This window comes from Polistes dominula, unplaced genomic scaffold, assembly GCF_049000335.1.
Source record: "Polistes dominula isolate Pdom_NZ unplaced genomic scaffold, Pdom_raw_medaka contig_77, whole genome shotgun sequence".
Classification (NCBI taxonomy): Eukaryota; Metazoa; Arthropoda; class Insecta; order Hymenoptera; family Vespidae; genus Polistes; species Polistes dominula.
Window position 1 is genome coordinate 1,737,592 of NW_028301152.1, and position 20,870 is coordinate 1,758,461.

The window sequence follows — 20,870 nt, forward strand, 5'->3', positions numbered from 1 at the left end:
TGAAGATAATTTTTGCTTCGATGTTAAATCCTAAACCTTTCAAGTGATCATAAAAATAATTGAATTTGATAAATTTAACCCTTTCATCGATTTCATGTGTTACTATTTGTCGGTTTGCATCAACTAATGTGTGCCATTATTGCGTCAGCAAAAAAAGCGAAACGACTTTCCGAATCACCTAATATTTTAATATTATTATTCATATTATTATAATTATTATCGATGAATCTTGTGAAAAGAAAAATTATCGTTTAAATTTTATTAAAATAAATAAATAACAATTCAAAAGAGAAAAAAAGGAAGGTAAAATAAATAAAGAAAAAGGTTCAAACGTTTTATGTGATCATTTATGCATCTCCATTCGCATTAACTATTATACTTCCCCAATCTTAATCTCCCTCGACGTCACAACTATGATGAATTATAATTTCCTCCCTTTCGTTTTTTTTTTTTTTTTTTTTAAACGTACTCATCTTCGCACACGTGAACGTTTCCTAATTAATCACGCTTCCTACGCGCCTACGTCGAAAGTAGTTAACGCATACGTACGAACACGACGACGAGTAACTCACGTTTGCCTAGTTGTTCTACTCACCAACAAATTTATTAATGGACATTGACAACGACAACGACGACTACGACGATGACCAACGATCAACTTCTATGAAACCGATTAAAACTCATTAGAAAATGATGGAAAGGCGTATGCAAATAAATAAACTAAATAAATAAGTACAGCGTCTAGCAAAAGCATATAAATATACTTTGATATCGATTTAATCTTACAATCGATATTTTCTTCTTTTTTTTTTTTTTTTTTTTTGTAATATAATATTTCTAAAATTTCTATACTATTTGTATAAGAGACAGAATTGTTCATTATTCCTTCGCGTTATTATTTTGAAGTACAGGTAACCCTCCTGTAACACTCTTCACTTTTGTCTTCAAGCCATGGAGATGAAAAGAAATCATTTCCGCAACACAGTATCTTTAAGATGGCAAGTTTCACCGCGGCTGTAGAAGTACAGAATTGTACAAAGGTTTTTTTAAAAGGAAACCGTGTTATAGTAGGGCTATCTGTAATTCCATTTTTAAATATCTACATGCTAAACAATAATCACGTTATCCAATGCTATAGAAGTACGGTGTTTCTCAAAAGTTAGTCTCAAGTATTCTTATGGCGTATAGTGAACTCGTGTTATAGGATAACGTGTTGTTAAAGTATGTACCTGTATTCCTAAATTACAATAAGGAACGAACGGGTTATGAATATTCCTATGATTCCATTCGTGTACAAATATAAAATAGAAATATCACTCCTTGTCATTTATTCTTTCTTTCTTCTTTGTATTTCGAAAGATTAGAAAGAATCGTATCTCTCTTCTATTTTTGAACTTGGAAACATTAAACGAGACACGGTATAAAGGAAAATACACTACGAGGACATTCCGTTAGGAGGAGAAAAATAAACTAAAGAAAAAAAAAAAAAAAGAAAAAAAAAGAAAAAGAGAGAAAAACAGATAAACGAGAGAAAGAGAAAGAGAAAGCTGAGAGAGGGTGTGTTGGGGGGGGGGGGAGGATGGGAGTTGGTTGCATTCGAGCTTGCATCTTTTATTCGCCTTTTTCTCGGAAAGAAAAGAAATCTCATTCGAACGGCGAGAATTCTCGCAGCTTCGTTCCCCATGAAGTACAATTTCTATTTCTTTCTTTTATACTCTCTCTCTCTCTCTCTTTCTCTCTCTTTCTCATTTTCTTTCTTACCTATCGAACAGACAGACTCGTCGTAAAATACTTCGAACGAATTCCAAAAGGAAACAAGAAGAAGAAGAAGAAGAAGAAGTGGAAAAAAGAAAACAGTAAAGATCATGGTAGTAACTTGCCGACAATTTCAATGTTAAAAAAAAAAAAGAAAGAGACCGTACATCTTACTTTTAAAAGACTCGACATTGATACTTTACAAGAGATTTTTCTTCTTATTCATCTACTTCTTCTTCTTCTTCTTCTTCTTCTTCTTCTAGTTTTCAGTTTGCATTCGTCTATAATTTCATTGACAATTCGGAGATATAGATTTATATATATATATATATATATATATATTTGTATAAAAACATTATACAAATGTTTATTATCTTATTTGTCCGGAAAATCATAACAAATGATATATTTTAAGACATAAAAAAAGAAAGTTCATTTTTTAATGATCTTATATATAATATTACTAGGGGTGCCCCACTATGCGTTGCTGTGGCTCACAATCAGTCCGATACACACGTCTTTAAGTCAACGAATTACCTTATACCGCCATCTGTTTAGAATCTTATCGAACTAACAGAGATAATCATGACTCTTTGTTAATAAACAAATAATATTGCGATTATAAATTAAGATATAAACTATCCTATCTTTTAAGTTGGATGAAACTGCACACAGTATGCAAAATTTGATTAAAATCGTTTTAGTAGTTTAGGAGTCCATTGCGAACAAACAACGTGACACGTAATTTATACATATTAAGAAGATATCTTGTCTTTTTATTTTTTAATAATTCGAGACACATCTTTATTAACACTTTCTTAACAGCATTCGATATTACCAACATTTCTAGAATAAACAGTACACTGTCTTTTATCTTATGTTTTTTTGAACATGTCACACATCCATGTTATTAACCATGTTACTAAAAACTTCTTAATTATAAGGCACATAACAATATCAAACAATGTAAGAAACAACAACAATAAACGAAAAGTTTCATAATTACACACAATACTTATATGAAGTGTACATTAAAGAACATTAAAAAGTTTGATACAATACTTTAACTTGATATTCGTATAAATATAATATTTTATCATCCTTATTAAAATTGCAATTACCCGTACCGTTCGCAACCGAGTTTTGTATATTAAACTAATCAAACGTGATTCAACTATTTAATCGAATATCATAATATCATATTACATTATAATATAAATAACACTGTATAATAAAAAGTACACTCTGTATAAATAAAAAATAATACTAACCTCTCGTTATTTCACAATCGTAATAATTATCGGTACAATTTTATTCGTTGAAATAAAGCGTTAAATCTTAACGATTATATCGAACGAGCTTTCAAAGTTTAATAGCCAAACCATTTTATCAAGGTAAAGTTTGACCTCTAAAAAGCTTCGAGACGTTCATCTCTTTTTACGGGGATTTACGTCTGAAGAATTCGCACCCTCCTCCTTCTAATCCTCCCGTTGCCCCCGTACCCATTCCCACCCCTTAATCTTTTGTCTTCGTAAATGTCCCTCTGGCTCTTTCAACTTTTCTCTTAAACCGTTCAGGAAGGCAACTAACATAGAGGTGGGTAACACCCTTTTGGATGATAACGTTTCACGCACCATAGACGACACAAACGTAACAACGTCGAGTTAGCTTTTCGTAGGTATACTTGCCACAAACCCTTTCTCTCACGAGTTTTTCTTTTACCGTAAACATCAAGAAATAAGAAGAAGAAGAAGAAGAACGTAAAATGCGAGAGAGAAAAACACAGCAATCCGAACGAAATGGTAAGGTCGTCGTCGTTATCGAAATCGTTTTTTTTTACACGTGGCTAAACATTTCCAAAAGATATTCTTCCTATGAATACGATATAATCTTAAATTACGATTAACATTTCCGTTCTTTCTCTTTCCCTTTATTCACGAAACATTTCAAACTACGAGACACGTATAAAAAATCTAATGAAATTAAAAATATGAACGAAATGCGAGAGAAAATAAAAGAAAAAGAAAAAAAAAGATCGTTTCGTTTATTAACACGTTTCTATCTCTCTTTGTTCTTTGTATCATTGTGCTGCACAACACGAGTTTAAATTAATCGAAAAAATACATCTACATATACATATACAGGATAGATACTGTATACCGAAATTTCCCGAAATAATATTGAATTTAATTATCATTCTTTCCTAAGCTTTTATAGTTTCGAATAACAATGTGTATATAACATGGGGAAATTGTTGTCCAAGATAATTCTACAGTTATATTTTTTCTACAGTATTAATCCTTTATCAAGTGAGAACGTTAAATTGCAATGTTTTTTCTTTTTTTTTTCAGTAACATATAACAAATAGACGATAGACTAGCTAGACGATGAACGTGTTATAAAAAATAATAAATAAATAATTTTAATCTTTATATTATACATATATATATATATAAATGTTTAAGTACGATTGGTCAATATGTTGTAGAAATGCAACACAGATACGTAAAAACAATTAATAATAAATATTGTAATATGTGACTATTATTATTATTATTATTATTATTATTATTGAATAAAATTATTTTAATTTATTATAGTTATCTATGATCAATGATAAGAGCAAAGAAGAAAAAGAAAAAAATATGATAAAAATACAATAAGAGAGAGAGAAAGATAGAAGGGACCATTTCGTTTACTTGACAGGTAAAAGCAAATATCAATAGAATATCGATACTTCAAGATTGGAAAGTTGTTTATAGTATAGTACGTTGAAGATACAGAGCAAAAGTATATCCATCCTTTAACATTAGTACGGAACATTAAGTATACAGGACAAAAATGTCTTACATTGATATATATATACATTGTGTATCTTCTTTCTTTCTAACACACATTCAACTGGACATATAAGTTTCCTATCGTTTCTTCTTCGATCATAATAGAAACATCATAAATGACAACGATATAAACTCGTTCAACGTTAGTTAGATATATCGATAGCATAGAAATTGTGTTCTTATTGATACGATATCATAACGTTACACGACACGAACATTTTGCAAATAATATCCTAACGGAAAAAGTATATCTCGTAAATATCTTTCTTGTTTCTAAAATTAATCTTATATTTTGTACCAACATAACTCACGTGCATCTCTAGAATACTTATGTTATTCTGTAAAAAAGTACTACTCCATTAGAGTCCAGTTTGGTTTAGATGCATGTATCTACGTGAGATGTTTCACGATGAGAAATAAGACAAGATGGATAAGATTCGTATACTTGTTAGATAGAACGAATCGTAGCAGTAAAATAGTATATATATATATACCAGTAGTATATATACTATTTTACACTACTATAATATATACTTCAAGTTTTTACAGATCGAAAGTTTGGATTACTTAAAATGAAAATCATTGATCATATTTCTTTTGGATTATTATTATTAGCTACGAATATCACATAAAACAATAAAATATGTTTCATTTTTAAATTCCATTTCGAGAATGTAAACCATCCCTTCGTTTGTATATATACAAACGTTCAATATAGAAGAGCTGTAAGCACCCTTCTAGCAAAGGGGAGTTGACATATTCTTAAGAAACGTAAGAAAAATAATTCGAAAAATATAAAACACTAAAACACCCTCCTTATCTCGATACGTAAGTGCTATACCTAGTCCTTTCAAAAAAAGAAAAATAAAGAAACTCAAGGAATAATATTTTCAGAAACTGGGTAATAGTAGTTTCTGTTATGCTTTGTTTTCTTCTTCTTCTTTTTGCACGCTTTTATATAATTAAGGAAAATTGATTATTTTTCTCTTGGTTGACCATGACTAGGTACATGGCTATAGCCTAACGTCGTTAAAATTCATTCTGGGAAATTATGAAGAGTTATGATCTAGGCAAAAGTCACCCTCGTAAATTTGCGAACTGCAATCGGAGGGTAAGAAAGCGGAAGCTGGAAAAGAAAGAGGTGGAGCTCAGGCGGGAAAGGGTGGGAAAAGGTGGATGAACATGAAGAAAGAAAGAGAGAAACGGACAAAAATGAGAGAGAAAAAAAGAAAGATAATGGTAAAATGAAGGGAAAGAAGGGCGTGGATCGCGTTCATCGATTAATTCTTTCGAAGTTTGCAAATTGTTCAAAAGTACTACCCCTTTCTACGAATGCAATCTCCGATCGCGTGACTTATTACGAGAACACCAAAGACCTTTTGCGGTTTACAATCGTACGTATTAAGTACATACCTATTTACATACGTCGTTTTTTGTTTTCTTTTTTGTTTTCAATAAAACCTATTTACCTATACAATTATGTTTATTAATAGTTTCATAATATTCGCAAGATACAAACAAACGCAATGATTTTCATTTTATTTTTTTACATTTTTGATATATTAATATACTTTTATCTTTTAATCTTTAATATATATATAAATTACGTGTCACGTTGTTTGTTCGCAATGGATTCCTAAATTACTGAACCGATTTTAATTAAATTTTACACACTGTGTGTAGTTTAATCCAACTTGAAAGATAGGATAGTTTATATCTTAATTTATAATCGCAATATTATTTGTTTATTAACAAAGAGTCATGATTATCTCTGTTAGTTCGATAAGATTCTAAACAGATGGCGGTATAAGGTAATTCGTTGACTTAAAGACGTGTGTATCGAACTGATTGTGAGCCACAGCAACGTATGGCGGGACACCCCTATTATAATTATATTATTTAATATTGTTCATATGTTTAAAACTTGTTATTACTTTTTTCTGAATAATCTCATTATACTTAAAACACCGTGTATTATGTTGGACGGATGAAAATTGTGTAACTTTAAATTTCCTGAATTTATTTTGTATATTATTTATCAAAACTAACGATAAGTTATGCTTTCTATAATGCAATTATATTAATGTAGTTAAGTTATACATTATAATAATTTTTGTTTAAACTTACTACAGAGTTTAATTATCGCAATATTCAATCGCTAATATTGCATAAGTGACATTTGTTGAAGAATATTGCAAAATTATGCAATATAACAAATATATTACAAAAACTTGTTAAAGAAACAAACAATTATTCGTTGAAATACTTAAATGAACTGAAAATAAAATGAAAAAATTCAATAGCAAATATAAGAAGAACAAAAATCCAGATTGAAAATAATTCGGTTTAACCAACAAACAACGAGATTCTATTAATTTGTAAAATCATATATATAGCATGTGCGGGTTATAATAAATTCCATTTGGAATCCAGGTAGATAGATATAAGTTGTATTCGTAGAAAATGAAGGACAGAACGTGAGACTCTTTCGTAAAACGAATATCGAAACCACCGCGTAGTGGCACGTTTCATCTTCTTCTTCTTCTTCTTCTTTCTCCTATTCCTCCTCCTTCTCCTTCTCCTCCTCCTCCTCCTCTTCTTCTTCTACTTCTTCTTCTTCTTCTTCATTCGCTTTGAACCAGGACGAATTCCAATTTTCGCGATGAGCACAAGCGTATTCGACTTTTAAATGAGTTTTCGCGGCGGAATTCGCAATTACCTGTTTTACCTGTTAGACAGACGAATTTTCCCTCCGAGGGAAGAAATTTTTATCCTATACAAATCGCGTATTTGGTATTGAAACTTCCTTTTTTTCTTTTTTCCCCAACAAAGCAATTCACTTTATCAAACTATCCATGGCCACGTATATAACTATCATCTATCATTTTATCTTGATTATCTTTTTTTTGTTAAACATTATTTGCATTGTGTCTTATACTTTTATCTTATAACATCTTTGTGTGAATGCTGGATACTATCAATTGAAGTATTTAGTAGAAACGAAATATTTTATTACTAGTATGATTGTTTCGTTGATTTAATTGATTTTTATTTAGTAATCACATTTAATAATAAATTATATTTAATAATTATAACATTTTTCTTTCTTACATTCTACAATTTTTGTAGGAAGGATAAAACTCAAAATAATAATCAATATACAAAAAAAAAAAAAAGCAACATTACGTTATTTCTTTGTCAATATATATTGACAAACACATATATGCATCAATAGTTATTACTGGGAACTTTTATCAAACGCATATATGAGTTCATAACACTCAGAGGGTTCTTTTTTTTATCCTATTGCAAATATATCTATCTATTAATCAATCGTATACTTTTTTAGAGCTTTACATTAATGTTAAACAACAGTTCATGATTTTATTGGATACTTACGTATTAACGCCACTGCAGCAAAAATTTCGCTAATGCGCCAATAAAGAACAATCTTGTTGTTTGCACACAGCAATCGCCAGGATTTCGTCAGGGTTTCGTCAGGGTTATGGTGACAGTATCAGGTGAAAGAAAATAGAGACTGTTTTGAATCTATGTTAAATTCTATATCGGCCCATGTTCCACCGAAATCCAATTGTGACTACTTTTTATAAATAAAATGTTTTGAATTTACAATGTGTTTCGATTTCAAATAAAGTTTTTTATTCTACGATTTGTCGCAACAATTTAAGGGTGTAGATTTGTGCGCATTAGCGTAATTTTTGCTGCGGTGGCGTTAAACACGTAAGTACCTTTTATTGTGTTACAAGTTGCATAATGGATTGTTTTTTGTAAAAATGTACTTTGGAAATATTAATAAAAAGAAAAGAAAAGAAAAGAAAAAACAAAGCAATATCTAATCTAATTTTTGGATTTATTTTCTTATCGAAAATAACAAAAATAAATAAATAAATAAAGAAAGAAGGAGATGATAAAGAGGGAGAAATACGAAAGGTGTTTAACGTTAGCTTAGAACTTGAAAGCAACAACGGGGCCGTGGAAGCGAACAAGCTCATCGAGGACATGGAAGTGAAAGCTCGGAGACAGAGGGTGGAGAAACACAAGGGCGTAACGCTCTGCATGCTCATAGGGCTTCCCGCCCCTCTATTGGCCCACTTTACTAGTAGCTCCCGCATGGTTTTTCTTTTTTTTTCTTTTTTTTTTTTTTTTTTATTTCTTTTTCTTTTTCTTTACGCTTGTTACAACTCATCATCGTTTTCGAACTATTACTATTACTACTATTACCATCCCTTCCTCTTCAAACCCTTTATTGTTTTTTTTTTTTTTGCTTTTTCTCTATCTTTCTATTTTTCATGGTTTTTTTTTTCTTCGTATATAGATGATCGGAAGTCGAAGGAATAAAATAAAAGGGGACGGTGGGGGGGGTGGAAAGTTTTTATAGAATGGAAGGTAAAACTTGAGCGACTATGGGCGCCATAAAGACGCCTAGACGCAACCCTGGACTTTCATTCTCAAATAGAGAAAGGAAAACTATCGACCAACAACGTTCACGTTAGATTCTCATCGAAATTACTCCACCTCGATGGGGCTACTTCGATCGACTAGCTGTTTCAGTTTGGTTTAGAGTTTGGATAAACGTGACTAGAAAGTTTGTTTATTTTCCTTTTTCCTCTTCCTCTTCCTCTTCCTCTTTTTCTTTTTATTTGTTTGTTTGTTTTTTTTGTTTTGTTTTTTTTTTTACAATTAATTTCTCTTGCATCGACCTTGCTCGGTGTGTGTTCGTTTACTTTGAAAAAAGTTTAAAAAAAAAAAAACATTCTTTTTAGGAGAAATTCAACGAAAACGATGAATCTTCTCATTACTTTTACATAATGTAATACTTGTTACTTTTTACGATGGATAAAGATTGAATAAAAGATCGGTATCTAATAAATCATAATTTAAAAAGAAAATCGTGCGTTAAATTTTTTGACATTATTTTCAGACAAATCATTAAATATACTAATTTTCGTGGATTGATTGAAATGTTGTTTAATAAATAACAACAACTTTTAATTTGTTTCAATCGTTAAATATATTATTTTAATTAAAAAAAAAAAAAAAAAAAAAAAAATATGAATACTTCGAATTTTGATATTTGTAATATGCATAAAAATACTATACGTTCAATGTGAAAATATTGTAATGAATAATAATTCAAATTTGCATATTAATATTTAGTTTTTTACACAAATATTTGATAAATTTGCCAATAAATTGAACGTATGTATACATGTATATATCTATATATATATATATATATCCATGATAAACTAAATTTGTTTTCCTGTTATCATTGATAAAAGTAAATTTTCTTCGATAACATTGAAATATTTTGTCGTTAAAATATTATAAAATAAAGGGGAAAAAAAGGAATCAATGTAAAAGATGAAATTATTCGCTTTTGTAAAAAGGTGGATAGTAAATCTTTAACACGTTAGTGAATTCGATGAAAGAGGAAGTAAAGAAAAATCGGAAAATCTTACAACGTGTGTGGGTACTTTGTCAACATTCTTAGAGAATTCTAAAGAGAAGAAACTGGAGTAAGAAAACGTCAAACATCGCGAAACTGTGGCGCCAGAAGGAGAAAAAAGAAAAGAAATAAATGAAAAAGAAACGAAACGAAACGAAACGAAACGAAACGAAATGAAATGAAAAGAATAACGTAGAAAGGAAAAGACACAGGAAAAGGGAGTAGATAATGGGCTCGTAAAGGTAAAATCGCACGTACAAACTTCGTAAGGGTGAATCCTTGAGCTACAATCTTCATTATAGACACCCACTGACCTATATTATTTCTCTTAGATTTTTCTTAACATAATTTCCCGAAAGACAACATATTATAATTTTAAATCTATTTTTTTAATTGTTAAATGAAACTTGTACTCAAAAATATATATATATAAGATATAATGCATTTGTATAAATTTTGCATACATTCTACTATACGTAAGAGTATAATCATAATGAAAATATAATAAATATCTGTGAAATAAGAAATATTTTTACATAAAAATTGTTTTTTTGTTTTTTTTTTTTTTTTTAACTAACCATTAATTTAAAAACATGTGTGCAGATCACACGTGTTACAAATGAAATCTTCAAAAAACTAAGACGAATAGAAAATATCTGCTGTAGGATAATTGTATTCTCTTCTTATTTAGTATCGCGGCCGTTTCATTGGCTCCCACCGCTCCGTTACATAGCCGCCTAACCGATCCGTTACATTTTTTCAAATTACACCCATTCTAAAGAAGTTTTCACTTCAATAATACTTATATCTCATCAGTATTAAATTTTCATTCCGTACACAATACTCGTATAATACGATCATGTATAACATATGTTCCATCGTATCTATTAGAATAAATATTTCAATGATATACCTAGGTTACTATAAAATATTTATCATCAAGTATCAAGAATTCTATACGACTCTTTAAATCCTCTTCTACCCTTTTTATGGGGTGCGAAAGGAAAACATGCGAAAGGTTCAAGTCAAAGTTCCTGATATCACGTTCTTACATCTCAATACTTTTTCTTGTACTTTTTTTTCTTCTTCTTCTTCTTTTTCTTTCTTTTTTCCTTCCTTTATTTTAAGCTCGAAGCAATACGTGGTGATTTTTATCGATCTTCCTTCCTACTTATCGTTAGCTTAATCATTGCACGCTAAGTCGACACGTCAAGTCGCCAACGTTTGATCGAACTTACTCACTCACTCTCACTCTCTCTCTCTCTCTCTCTTACTACTCGATAATTCCTTTTCTTTTCTCTCTTTTAAAAGAAAAGAATATTTCGAGGCGAAAGCAAAGGAATAAAAAAAAAAAAATACTTATCGTCGAGGATTATTAACATCGCGTGATCTTTCACGATTCTTCTCAACCCTTATATATATGTACATATTCGCATATTATATTATATATATATATATATAGGGGCCGAATTTAAAAGTGTGCAGAGAGACCCTCTTAATTATTTGAAAATCAAGATGAAATAAAATACATGAACTAGGGAGTGCATCGCATAATTAATTACCTAACGAAAAATTTATATAAAGTAACATATATATATATATAAATATATAAATATATAGTATAAAAAATGTTCATATCAATTCAAACGATGATCATTTGAAATTAATCATTATTTACAAGTTATATATTATATAAGCAAAAGTTTCATTTCGTTATAATCAATTTGAAAATAAAAATTGTTAAGATTCGTGATCATTAATCCTTCGATGCCTACCCTCTTTAAATCCGACCTCACATATAAATAAAACCTGTATGCTCGTTTCGTTGATCATAAGTACAATACAAGAAAGAAGCTTTTCATGTTACGAACCTGTAATACCAAGGAAAAATCTCTTCTCGCCCACGTAATTGCCGATTGTGACGCGATAAATCTCGATTATCCTATTATCCCTACCCCTTTTTGACGTCATTACGTCGTTTGGATAATTCATCCTTAACGTATACGTATATGAAATAAAATGAAGGAAAAGAAAGAACGACAATGAGAAAGATAGAGAAATAGAGAGAGAGAGAGAGAGAGAGAGAAAGAGAGAAGAAAAAGGGAAAGAGAGAAAAAAAAACTGATGAACTCACTCGGTTTGATTATCCTCAAAGGTGAGAGATCCTTCGGTATGAACATACTGCTTTCCCGGTTTCGCAGTTCCTTCGATCGTACGATAAGGAACGATGACGCGTCCTCTGGCGCCACTGTATCTCACCACCCTCAAAGGATATTGTCCTACGCTTTCAACGAGTTCGATGTCCCTCTCAGGAAAGCCAAATATTCCGCTGTGATCATCATCCAATATCATAACCGTTGCCAAACTCGGTGACACCAACATGGCTGGCTGCGAAACGTTGCTCAATCTGAAACGAAAAATCATAGAAATTTATTTTACATTTTGTTATTCTCTTTCTTTGCATTTTCTGTCACGCCAATAAGAATTTAATTTGTTTTCTTTTTTGTGTTCTTTAATAAGAATTCTTGTTTATTAAACACCAGTTAAATAATCATAATTATTTGACTTATATTTAATTCTATTGTATTTAAAAGAAGACAACGAATTAGCGTGTATTTTTATTCGATTATCATTTTCATACAAAGAGATGAAAGAAATAGATGAAGATGATGAAGAAGAAGAAGAAGAAGAAGAAAAAGGGAAAGAAAAAGTGTAAAAGTATTCGTCTCTCGTTAGTGAGAAATATGCGTCGGTGGTGCGAAAGTGGCTCGTTCCACAAACGAGCAATTTGGTAGCTCTTAATCCGAGTAGGAAGTACTCGTCTGAAGCATCACCGCTACACTCTACTCATCTCTACTCGGCTCTACTTTGCTACTACTACTACTTCTTCATTTTCATTTTCTTCTTCTTCTTCTTCTACTTCTACTTCTTCTTCTACTTCTTCCTCTTCTTCTTCTTCTTCTTCTTCTTCTACTACTACTACCTCTTATTCTTCTTTAGCGGCTAAAACTAGTTGATAAGGAGTCGAGTTTTCGCGCTTAAAAGTGTCAGGTAGTCGAGCTTGATAAGAAAACAAGTTTACAAGTGTTCAAAAATAAAACGAAACCGTGAGAAAAAAAAAAATATATATATATATATATGTTGTCTTATTTCTTTAAAATGTCTTCGTTTATAAAGGTAATATATTTTTAAAAAAAAGGTATTCGTATTGTCGATGGCTTACCTGACGTAAAAATGTTCGTCCTCTTCAAAAAGTTCATCGTCGATAACGGACAGTTGTATAGTTTTCTTGGTCTCGCCGGGTTCGAAGGTCAAGGTTCCTTTGGCACTGACATAATCAGAACCAGCCTCAGCAGAACCATCTTCGGTGGAATAATCAACGGTGCAAGCTTTGTTTAAATCTCCACCAGCTCTGGTAACACCGATCTCAAAAGTACCGACGTTCTCCATAACTGTATAATGTCCTGGCTCGAAGAATATTCTCATTGCGTTAATGTTTTCTATATCGATACTCTCGGCCTCGGCTTTCTGTAACTCGGCCTTGACCTCGCTCAGATCACTTTGAGCTCTCTCGCTGATCTTTCTACTGAGATTACCCGCACCGACCATTTTCCTCGTAGCTTGGACCCTGTAGAATGCTCTACTCTTCGGTCCTTTACCTAATACCTCCTCGTGAGCCATAACTTCGAGTTGTTCCAACGGCAATGTTGGATTCTTCTTTCGTAATTCTCTCAATGTATTTATATAATCTCGCCGTGTTTGTTCAAACTCCCGCGCTTCCGGGGTATCAGCGTCGGCCAACCGATCGACCGTATGAAAGCTATCTTGTTGAGGTTTAATCTCGAGTTCTACTCCTCCGTCGGAGTCGCCAGCTTCTGCTTGAACGATCACACCTCTCTTGTTCATTCGGTAACCCTTTTGGAGATACTTGTAAATGAGCAAACGTCGATCGGCTACGTAGGCGGTTAACACGGTGGCCGGAAAAAATGTAAAGGTCAGTATACCTTCCCATACCTCGAGAACGCCCGGACTCGAGACCGCAAGTATCACATAGAGCCACACGTAAGCAAATATGCTCCACGTGGCCGTCACGAAGAAGACCCGTAGATGCTTAATCTTTCGCGTCTCGCCGTTTGGTATTACGAACACGCAGAGAGATATGATCACGAAAAGATTGTATGCGGCCGAGCCGACGATCGTACCAGGACCCAATTCCCCCGCTTGAAAGTTTTTCGCCCATATCTCGATGATAGAGAGAAGTATTTCGGGCGCGCTACTACCAAGCGCCATCAGGGTTAAATTCGCCACCGTTTCATTCCAAACTCGGACCACGACTATCGTTGGCTCTCTACCCTGTCGTTTTACAACCAATTCCTTTTCCTTTGACGTAATCACCTCGATCGCTGCCATAAACCGATCGCTGATGATCGACACACCGATGAACAGATAGAGAAGAAAAATGAAATAAATGAATCCTCGAAAGATCACGTCTATCAGTTGTAAGTTTTCCAAGGGTCTCCATATCGGTATCACCAAACCCGGTTCGCAGCGCACCGTATAATTTCCTGACATCTTGCTTCTTTCCCCTTCTTTTTTTTAACTTCTTTCTTCCTGTCCTTATTTCCTTCTCTTCCTTCCTTTTCTTACTACTATTATTTTGTTCTTTCCTATCGGTCGGATAAGGATGATCTCTTCGATACGCTATTCGACGCTCCTTCTCGCTTTACATTTCTACACGTTCCGAAATAATATTAGGTTGTTACAACTAAAGGGGGTTGGAGGGGGTGGCCCCTCCTCGTTGATAAGCAAACGACACTTTTACTCACACTCCCTAAAAACCGAACCAACGGACCGACCGACCGACCGACCGACGGATCGACCGACGGACCGACCAACGGACCGATCGCAAAAGATCGCGCACACCCGCGCGCGCGTTCCTCTTTGCGAAGCCCCGGACGAATGTCCCGATAGCCGGTCTCTTTTGTAGATGTGTATAAGTGTGTGTGTATATATATATATGTGCTATAATGCACGCGTGTAAGAGTATGTGTGTGGTTTGTGTGTATTTAGTGTGCGTGCTGCGTGCGTGCGTAAGAGTGCGCGCGCGTAAGCGGGATTAGCTCGGTTACCAAGGACTACCCTCAGCTTTTTTACCACCGCGGCAGTTTGCTCCCATGGCGAAGAGAGAGAAAAAGAGATAGATAGAGAAAAGGGAGAGAAAAAGAGAAAGAAAGAGAGAGAAAGAATTTCTTCGGCCACGAGCCGGCAAAACCGTACGGGGCCGCGCTCGAACGAATACTGAAAGAGCTTGGCTATGCTGCTGCTGGTGTGTGAGCGAATGAACGAACGAGAAAGAGAGAGAGAGAGAGAGAGAGAGTGAGAAAGTGTGTGTGAGAGAGAGAGAGAGGACAGTGGGAGGTGGTACAGTCTCTGTCTCTCGACAATCCCGAGTGGCAGCAGTGGCGGCAAGCCTTCGTCGGCTGGCTTCCCTTGCGCGCTTTCGTTCCACTCGCATCTTATCGTCCCCGTCGCTCTTTCTGCGAGCCGCGAGCTTGCGGAGCCAACTCCCACCCTTTTTTCCTTCTCTCTTTCTATCTTTCTCACTCTCTCACCCTTACTCCCTCCGTTTCGTAGCGCGCGTCCCTGCCAACCCCTCCCGATGCGACGGAGAAAGCGCATGCGTTTCCCACCTATTCGTTCTCGTCCACCCTCTTTATATACCGGCCAAGCGACACCCAAGTCATTCGGCTCTGCTCGGGCCCGCTCGGCACTACTCGGTACCGCTCGACTCGAATTTTCCACCCGTTCGACGACGTCTACCACGACCCGCCCGGAACTCTTGCCCATTACTTACTTCGCCTTGTCTTGTCTACTACCTATCGTCTCCTAAACTTTTTTTTTTTTTTTTAACTTTCTTCCTACTTGATTTTCCTCTCGATAAATCCCCCCCCTCCTTCTACTCCTTATCTTCATTTATCTTTTTATCATATTTTTCTCCTACCCTTCCGGCCCCTGCCGCTCATACTTTTTCAGTAAATTTTCTGTTGCGTGAAAAAACTATTTTACGACTTACTTTTTTTTTTATAATAGATTCGCGTAAGAACATTAAAAGATGAAGAATTTTTTTCTCTGTGTTATTATCGTTTTACTTCTATTCTTCGAACGAGGCGTAAGTTCTACGTTGACGCGAGATCTTTAATATCTTTTATATATATATATATTTAATATCGTTTGAATATTTATATAATAGATTTCGCGTATACTTTTATTATATTATAAAATCTTCTTTTTTTTTCATTTTATGTCTCTCTAAAGTAATTATACTTAATTGAAATTATACTTATACTTAATGATACAATCATAATGTATATACTATTTTCTTGTATACAAAGACAATGTTAACTTGGTAAAATAATTCGATAATTCAAATATAGAACATATTTTGTTTTCCTCTCTCGTCTCTTTTATAATACATAGTTTTTAAATAAAATTCAATAAAAAGTTAATTTTATATCATCTTAAATTAAACAATTATGAAAGATGTTTCAAAATATATGTTATTTTCAAAGAAATTAAATGATAAGACGCGAAAAGCGTTGAAATTAAGTGGTTATTTTGTGTTATGTGTGTAACATTGTGTGATTCCACCTTAATATTTTCAAAGAATGAAGATACCGAAGATACGAATCTACAGAGATCTACATGAACCTACGAATTAAGATTTATAGATACAATATTTCATTGATAACATCTAAAGTATTAAAATTTTGTAGCATTATACAGAGTCGATAATTTACCGACCTAGAACGATACAAAATTGACCCTACATTATCATCAGTGTTACAGAGTCGATAGCTTACCACCTTATATCAAAAAAGTTAACAAAAAAACGTGCTTGATCTAATTCTTTTTAAAGAAAATACAGTTTTTTCGATAATTTTCGAAATCCATCTATTCGTTTAAAACTTTACTTAACAAATGATTTTAACCAAATTCAATAAAAAATTATCATCTGATTCGCATTGACGTAAACACTGTTTCTGATATTTTTTTTTATACATGTAGAAAATAGAATATTCTTTTTTTTAACATTTCATTGAAAATCATTATTATCTAAAATTAAAAAATATATACAAATATTTTCTCTATTTTGTACAAATTGATCAGTCAATTAAAAAGATTTATATGTTATTATTAATTGTTTAAAAATCAATAGCATATTATATATATATATATACATTTGTTATCATGAAAGACCAAATATTTGTTTTTCTTCATATAAATTAATATTTCTGACATACAAGAAACAATCATATGAAAGTTGATATTATTCAATTTCGATCTTTCACGATAACATGTATATGTATTATTATATTACATAGGAATCGCTTAGAAACAATAATTAATAAGAATTAATTGTTATCATATAACTAAATTCTGATGTAAACTGTCCTAAATTAGTTTGTATGTTTGTTTGATGAAATTTTTATAAATTGCACACAATTTAATATGGCTTTAATTTCACGATAATGTTCTTGTAACAGTGATGGGATCTTGTAAAACTTTTCGTGATAGTCTCATGGAACCTGAAACTGGATCACGACCGAAATACTTAATTTTTATTTCCTGTCCAACTTCTAAACCGAGAGCACTAGGATGAAAAATTTTACGTTGATCTAACTGAGAATTAGGTAACAACGCAGGTGTCATATTAGAATAGAGTGTAACCATAACACCAGTTTCTCGAATTTCAACTATCTTTGCAGTATATATAGCTCCAAATTCTAATACAGGTTCACGTTCTCTTTGTAATGTTTGCTCTATTATTTCTTTGGCTTCCTTTAAGGCAGATTCGTTAGGTGCAAACAAAGTGTATATATCATCATTCTTTGAATATACCTAATAAAAATATAGCAATTCAATTATTTTACTTAATTTATAGAAAATATAAAAATTTTATATTATTAAATTATATAGATATGTGTGAACGTACATGAACACCAGTTTTAATGAAAAGTTTCTTTAAATTAACACCACCTAATCCAAGAAATTTTCCTCTTTGGTGTACAGGAATTTCTAATTCTTCTACCACTGGCATCTTCTCACTATGATCTTTTCGCGGTTCTGATAATGCACTGTTCATTATTTCAATAATTTCTTTTTTAGCAACCAGAGATTGTTCGATAGTTTCCATTATTATTTTTAAAGGAACACCTGCAATCTTTACATCAACTTGTAAAGCTGTGAAACTATTCTTATCACCAGCTATTTTGAAGTCCATATCACCTAAATAATCTTCCATGCCCTAATAAAAAATATAATTTAAATAGTCGCTAAGAATTAATTCAATACATATATATATATATATATAATAAAATATAAAATATCAAGTGCTTACTAATATATCAGTTAATATTTTATAATTTGTAATGTTAGTAGGGCATTGATCATCGAATTGGGTTACCAAACCCATAGCAACACCTGCAACTGGTGATGAGATTGGTACTCCTGCATCCATAAGAGCCAAACTCCCACCACATACAGAAGCCATAGAAGAAGAACCTTTCCATAAAGAGTATAATATTATTTTATAGAATTGATCAAAATTTGTATGTAATATTTTTCATTTTGAATATTTACCATTAGATTCAAGTACTTCACTAGTCAATCTTATCGTAAACGGATAATCTTTTGGAAGAACAGATCTTAATGCTTTTTCCGCTAATGCACCATGTCCCATTTCTCTACGTCCAACAACTCCTAGACGTCCTACATCATGAGTTGCATATGGAGGAAACTCATAATGTAAAAAGAAATTTTTTTCTTTCATACCACTACAAAACATATAAAGAAATATTAAAAATCAGTATACATATTTATGTGTTTCTATATATATTATTTTATATTATATACACCTTATTAGCATAGACACCGTATCCATTTTAAGAGCACTTTCTAAGGAATCCAATGTAACCGTGCACAAAACTTGTGTTTGGCCTCTCTGGAAAAGCGCAGAACCATGAAGAGGTTTAAATAAATCTACTTGGCAGGTAATTTTTCTTAATTCTTGTAGATTACGACCATCACACCTTAAATATATTTCATTTTAGAAAGTTTATCACACACATTCTACTAACAACACTGATACAATTTATCTCTATAAAATTATTATATATTTACCTTGTATTAGTTTCAAAGATGAGCGATCTAAAAATCTCTTTAACAAATTTATAATATATATTTTCTATTACTCTTTGTTCTGTTTCAGGATACTTTTCTATAATAATATCAGTCATATTGACAAGAACTTCGGAGATAGCATTGTCTCTAGATAACTTATCGTGATTAAAATTAGTTAATATTTCTCGTATTTTATTTTCTGAGTTTTTCTTTATGCATTCAGTTATACCATCTACATTTTTAATTTCAGGAATAGTAAAATTAATTTTCTGTTTGCCACATTTCTTTTGTAATGTTTTAATAGCTTGAATTATAGATTGGCATTCTTTAACACCTTGTTTAATAGCTTTTTTTAAATTCTGTGGTGAAACATTATTGGCAGATCCTTCTAGCATAAGAACATAATTATTGCTCGTTGCAGATACAATAAGATTTAATATACTTTCTTGCATTTCTTGTCTAGTAGGATTTACTTTTAATACGTTATCTATTATTCCTACTCTTACTGCACCAACAGGACCATTCCATGGAATGTCGGATAAACTTAAAGCAGCGGATGCACCATTAATAGATATTACATCTGGATCATTAATACCATCAACGGCAAACGTATTACATACTAATTGTGTTTCTAAATTCCATCCTTGTGGAAACAATGGTCGTAATGATCTATCTACTAATCTGCTAGTAAGAATTTCATATTCCGTTGAACCGATATCTCTTCTCATAAAATTAGTTGGTATACGACCAACAGCCGCTGACTTTTGTCTATAATCTATAGTCAAAGGAAGCATTGATTTATTACTGCTACTTTTACTGCACACTGCTGTTACCATAACAGATGTATCTCCGATAGATGCAACAGTACTGCTATTACTAAGCCGTGCGTATTTTCCACTAGAGATAATAAGTTGTGTCCTATATAAGAAAAAGACACACACACAAAATTAGATTGTATTATTATAAATGCTGATCAAAATGTTATATTTCTTTTTTTCACGTATATATGTATATATTTGTTTATTAATAAAGTAATTGAATAATAATATGTATTTATTAATGAAATAATTAGGAGTAATTAAATAACAATACTAAATAGTAATATAGTGAATGATAAACAGTTATTAATAACTATTACAAATAAAATAAGAATTTATAATATATAATAATACATATAATATTGTGGTTAGAATAGTATTCTAACCTAGTATTCTTACCCATTAGAAAATGTAGCTTCAGTTTTAAATTCAGATTCATTGAGAGTACTGACAGCTCTTTTAAATTTCGAATAGATGGTACCATTATTGCGATATTTTTTACAACAAAAAAGTTGTAATTTATCACATTTAAATAACCTCCAATTTATAACAATCGCCATTTCTCATAAACGACTAAGACACGATAGGTTAGATTGGTTATCATATAACTTTAGTTACTAAAACTTGTCGCTAGAGCGCAGTATAAACATTTCCTGTGTAGAGGGTTTCTCTATAGTAAAGATAATATTAGACTGAATTTTATTTTATGATTTTTATTTAACGGATGCGACTTGCTTTTCTTAGTTGTACACTTCTCAACGGCTACGCACAGACTGTTCTAGTCTGGTGACCACTACTTGTAGCGTG

The 20,870-nt window shown here is 32.2% G+C and overlaps 2 protein-coding genes across 4 annotated transcripts in view; both read right to left on the minus strand.

Annotated features, from left to right (window-relative positions):
• The window catches only part of Calx (sodium/calcium exchanger 3), a 105,950-nt gene extending 90,606 nt beyond the window's left edge, over positions 1–15,344 (minus strand). The window contains exons 1-3 of one of the 3 annotated variants that reach the window (XM_089178123.1): positions 14,892–15,342; positions 13,289–14,796; positions 12,200–12,472 (exon numbers count right to left, since the gene is read on the minus strand). In XM_089178123.1, coding sequence (XP_089034249.1) covers positions 12,200–12,472; positions 13,289–14,637 — 1,622 coding nt within the window. In that variant the 5' untranslated portion in view covers positions 14,638–14,796; positions 14,892–15,342. Of the gene's footprint in view, positions 1–12,199; positions 12,473–13,288 lie in introns of all 3 variants that reach the window. The other 2 variants (XM_015316378.2, XM_015316377.2) reach the window with 2 other exon arrangements.
• A 2,214-nt stretch (positions 15,345–17,558) lies between these two features.
• PNPase (polyribonucleotide nucleotidyltransferase 1) lies at positions 17,559–20,638 on the minus strand. The gene is made up of 7 exons (XM_015316379.2): positions 20,463–20,638; positions 19,246–20,163; positions 18,981–19,154; positions 18,706–18,899; positions 18,464–18,627; positions 18,059–18,370; positions 17,559–17,964 (listed from the first exon to the last, which is right to left on the minus strand). Exons 1-7 carry the CDS (start codon positions 20,621–20,623, stop codon positions 17,587–17,589), a joined length of 2,301 nt encoding a protein of 766 aa, XP_015171865.1. The 5' UTR covers positions 20,624–20,638; the 3' UTR covers positions 17,559–17,586.
• Between the last annotated feature and the right edge of the window lie 232 nt (positions 20,639–20,870).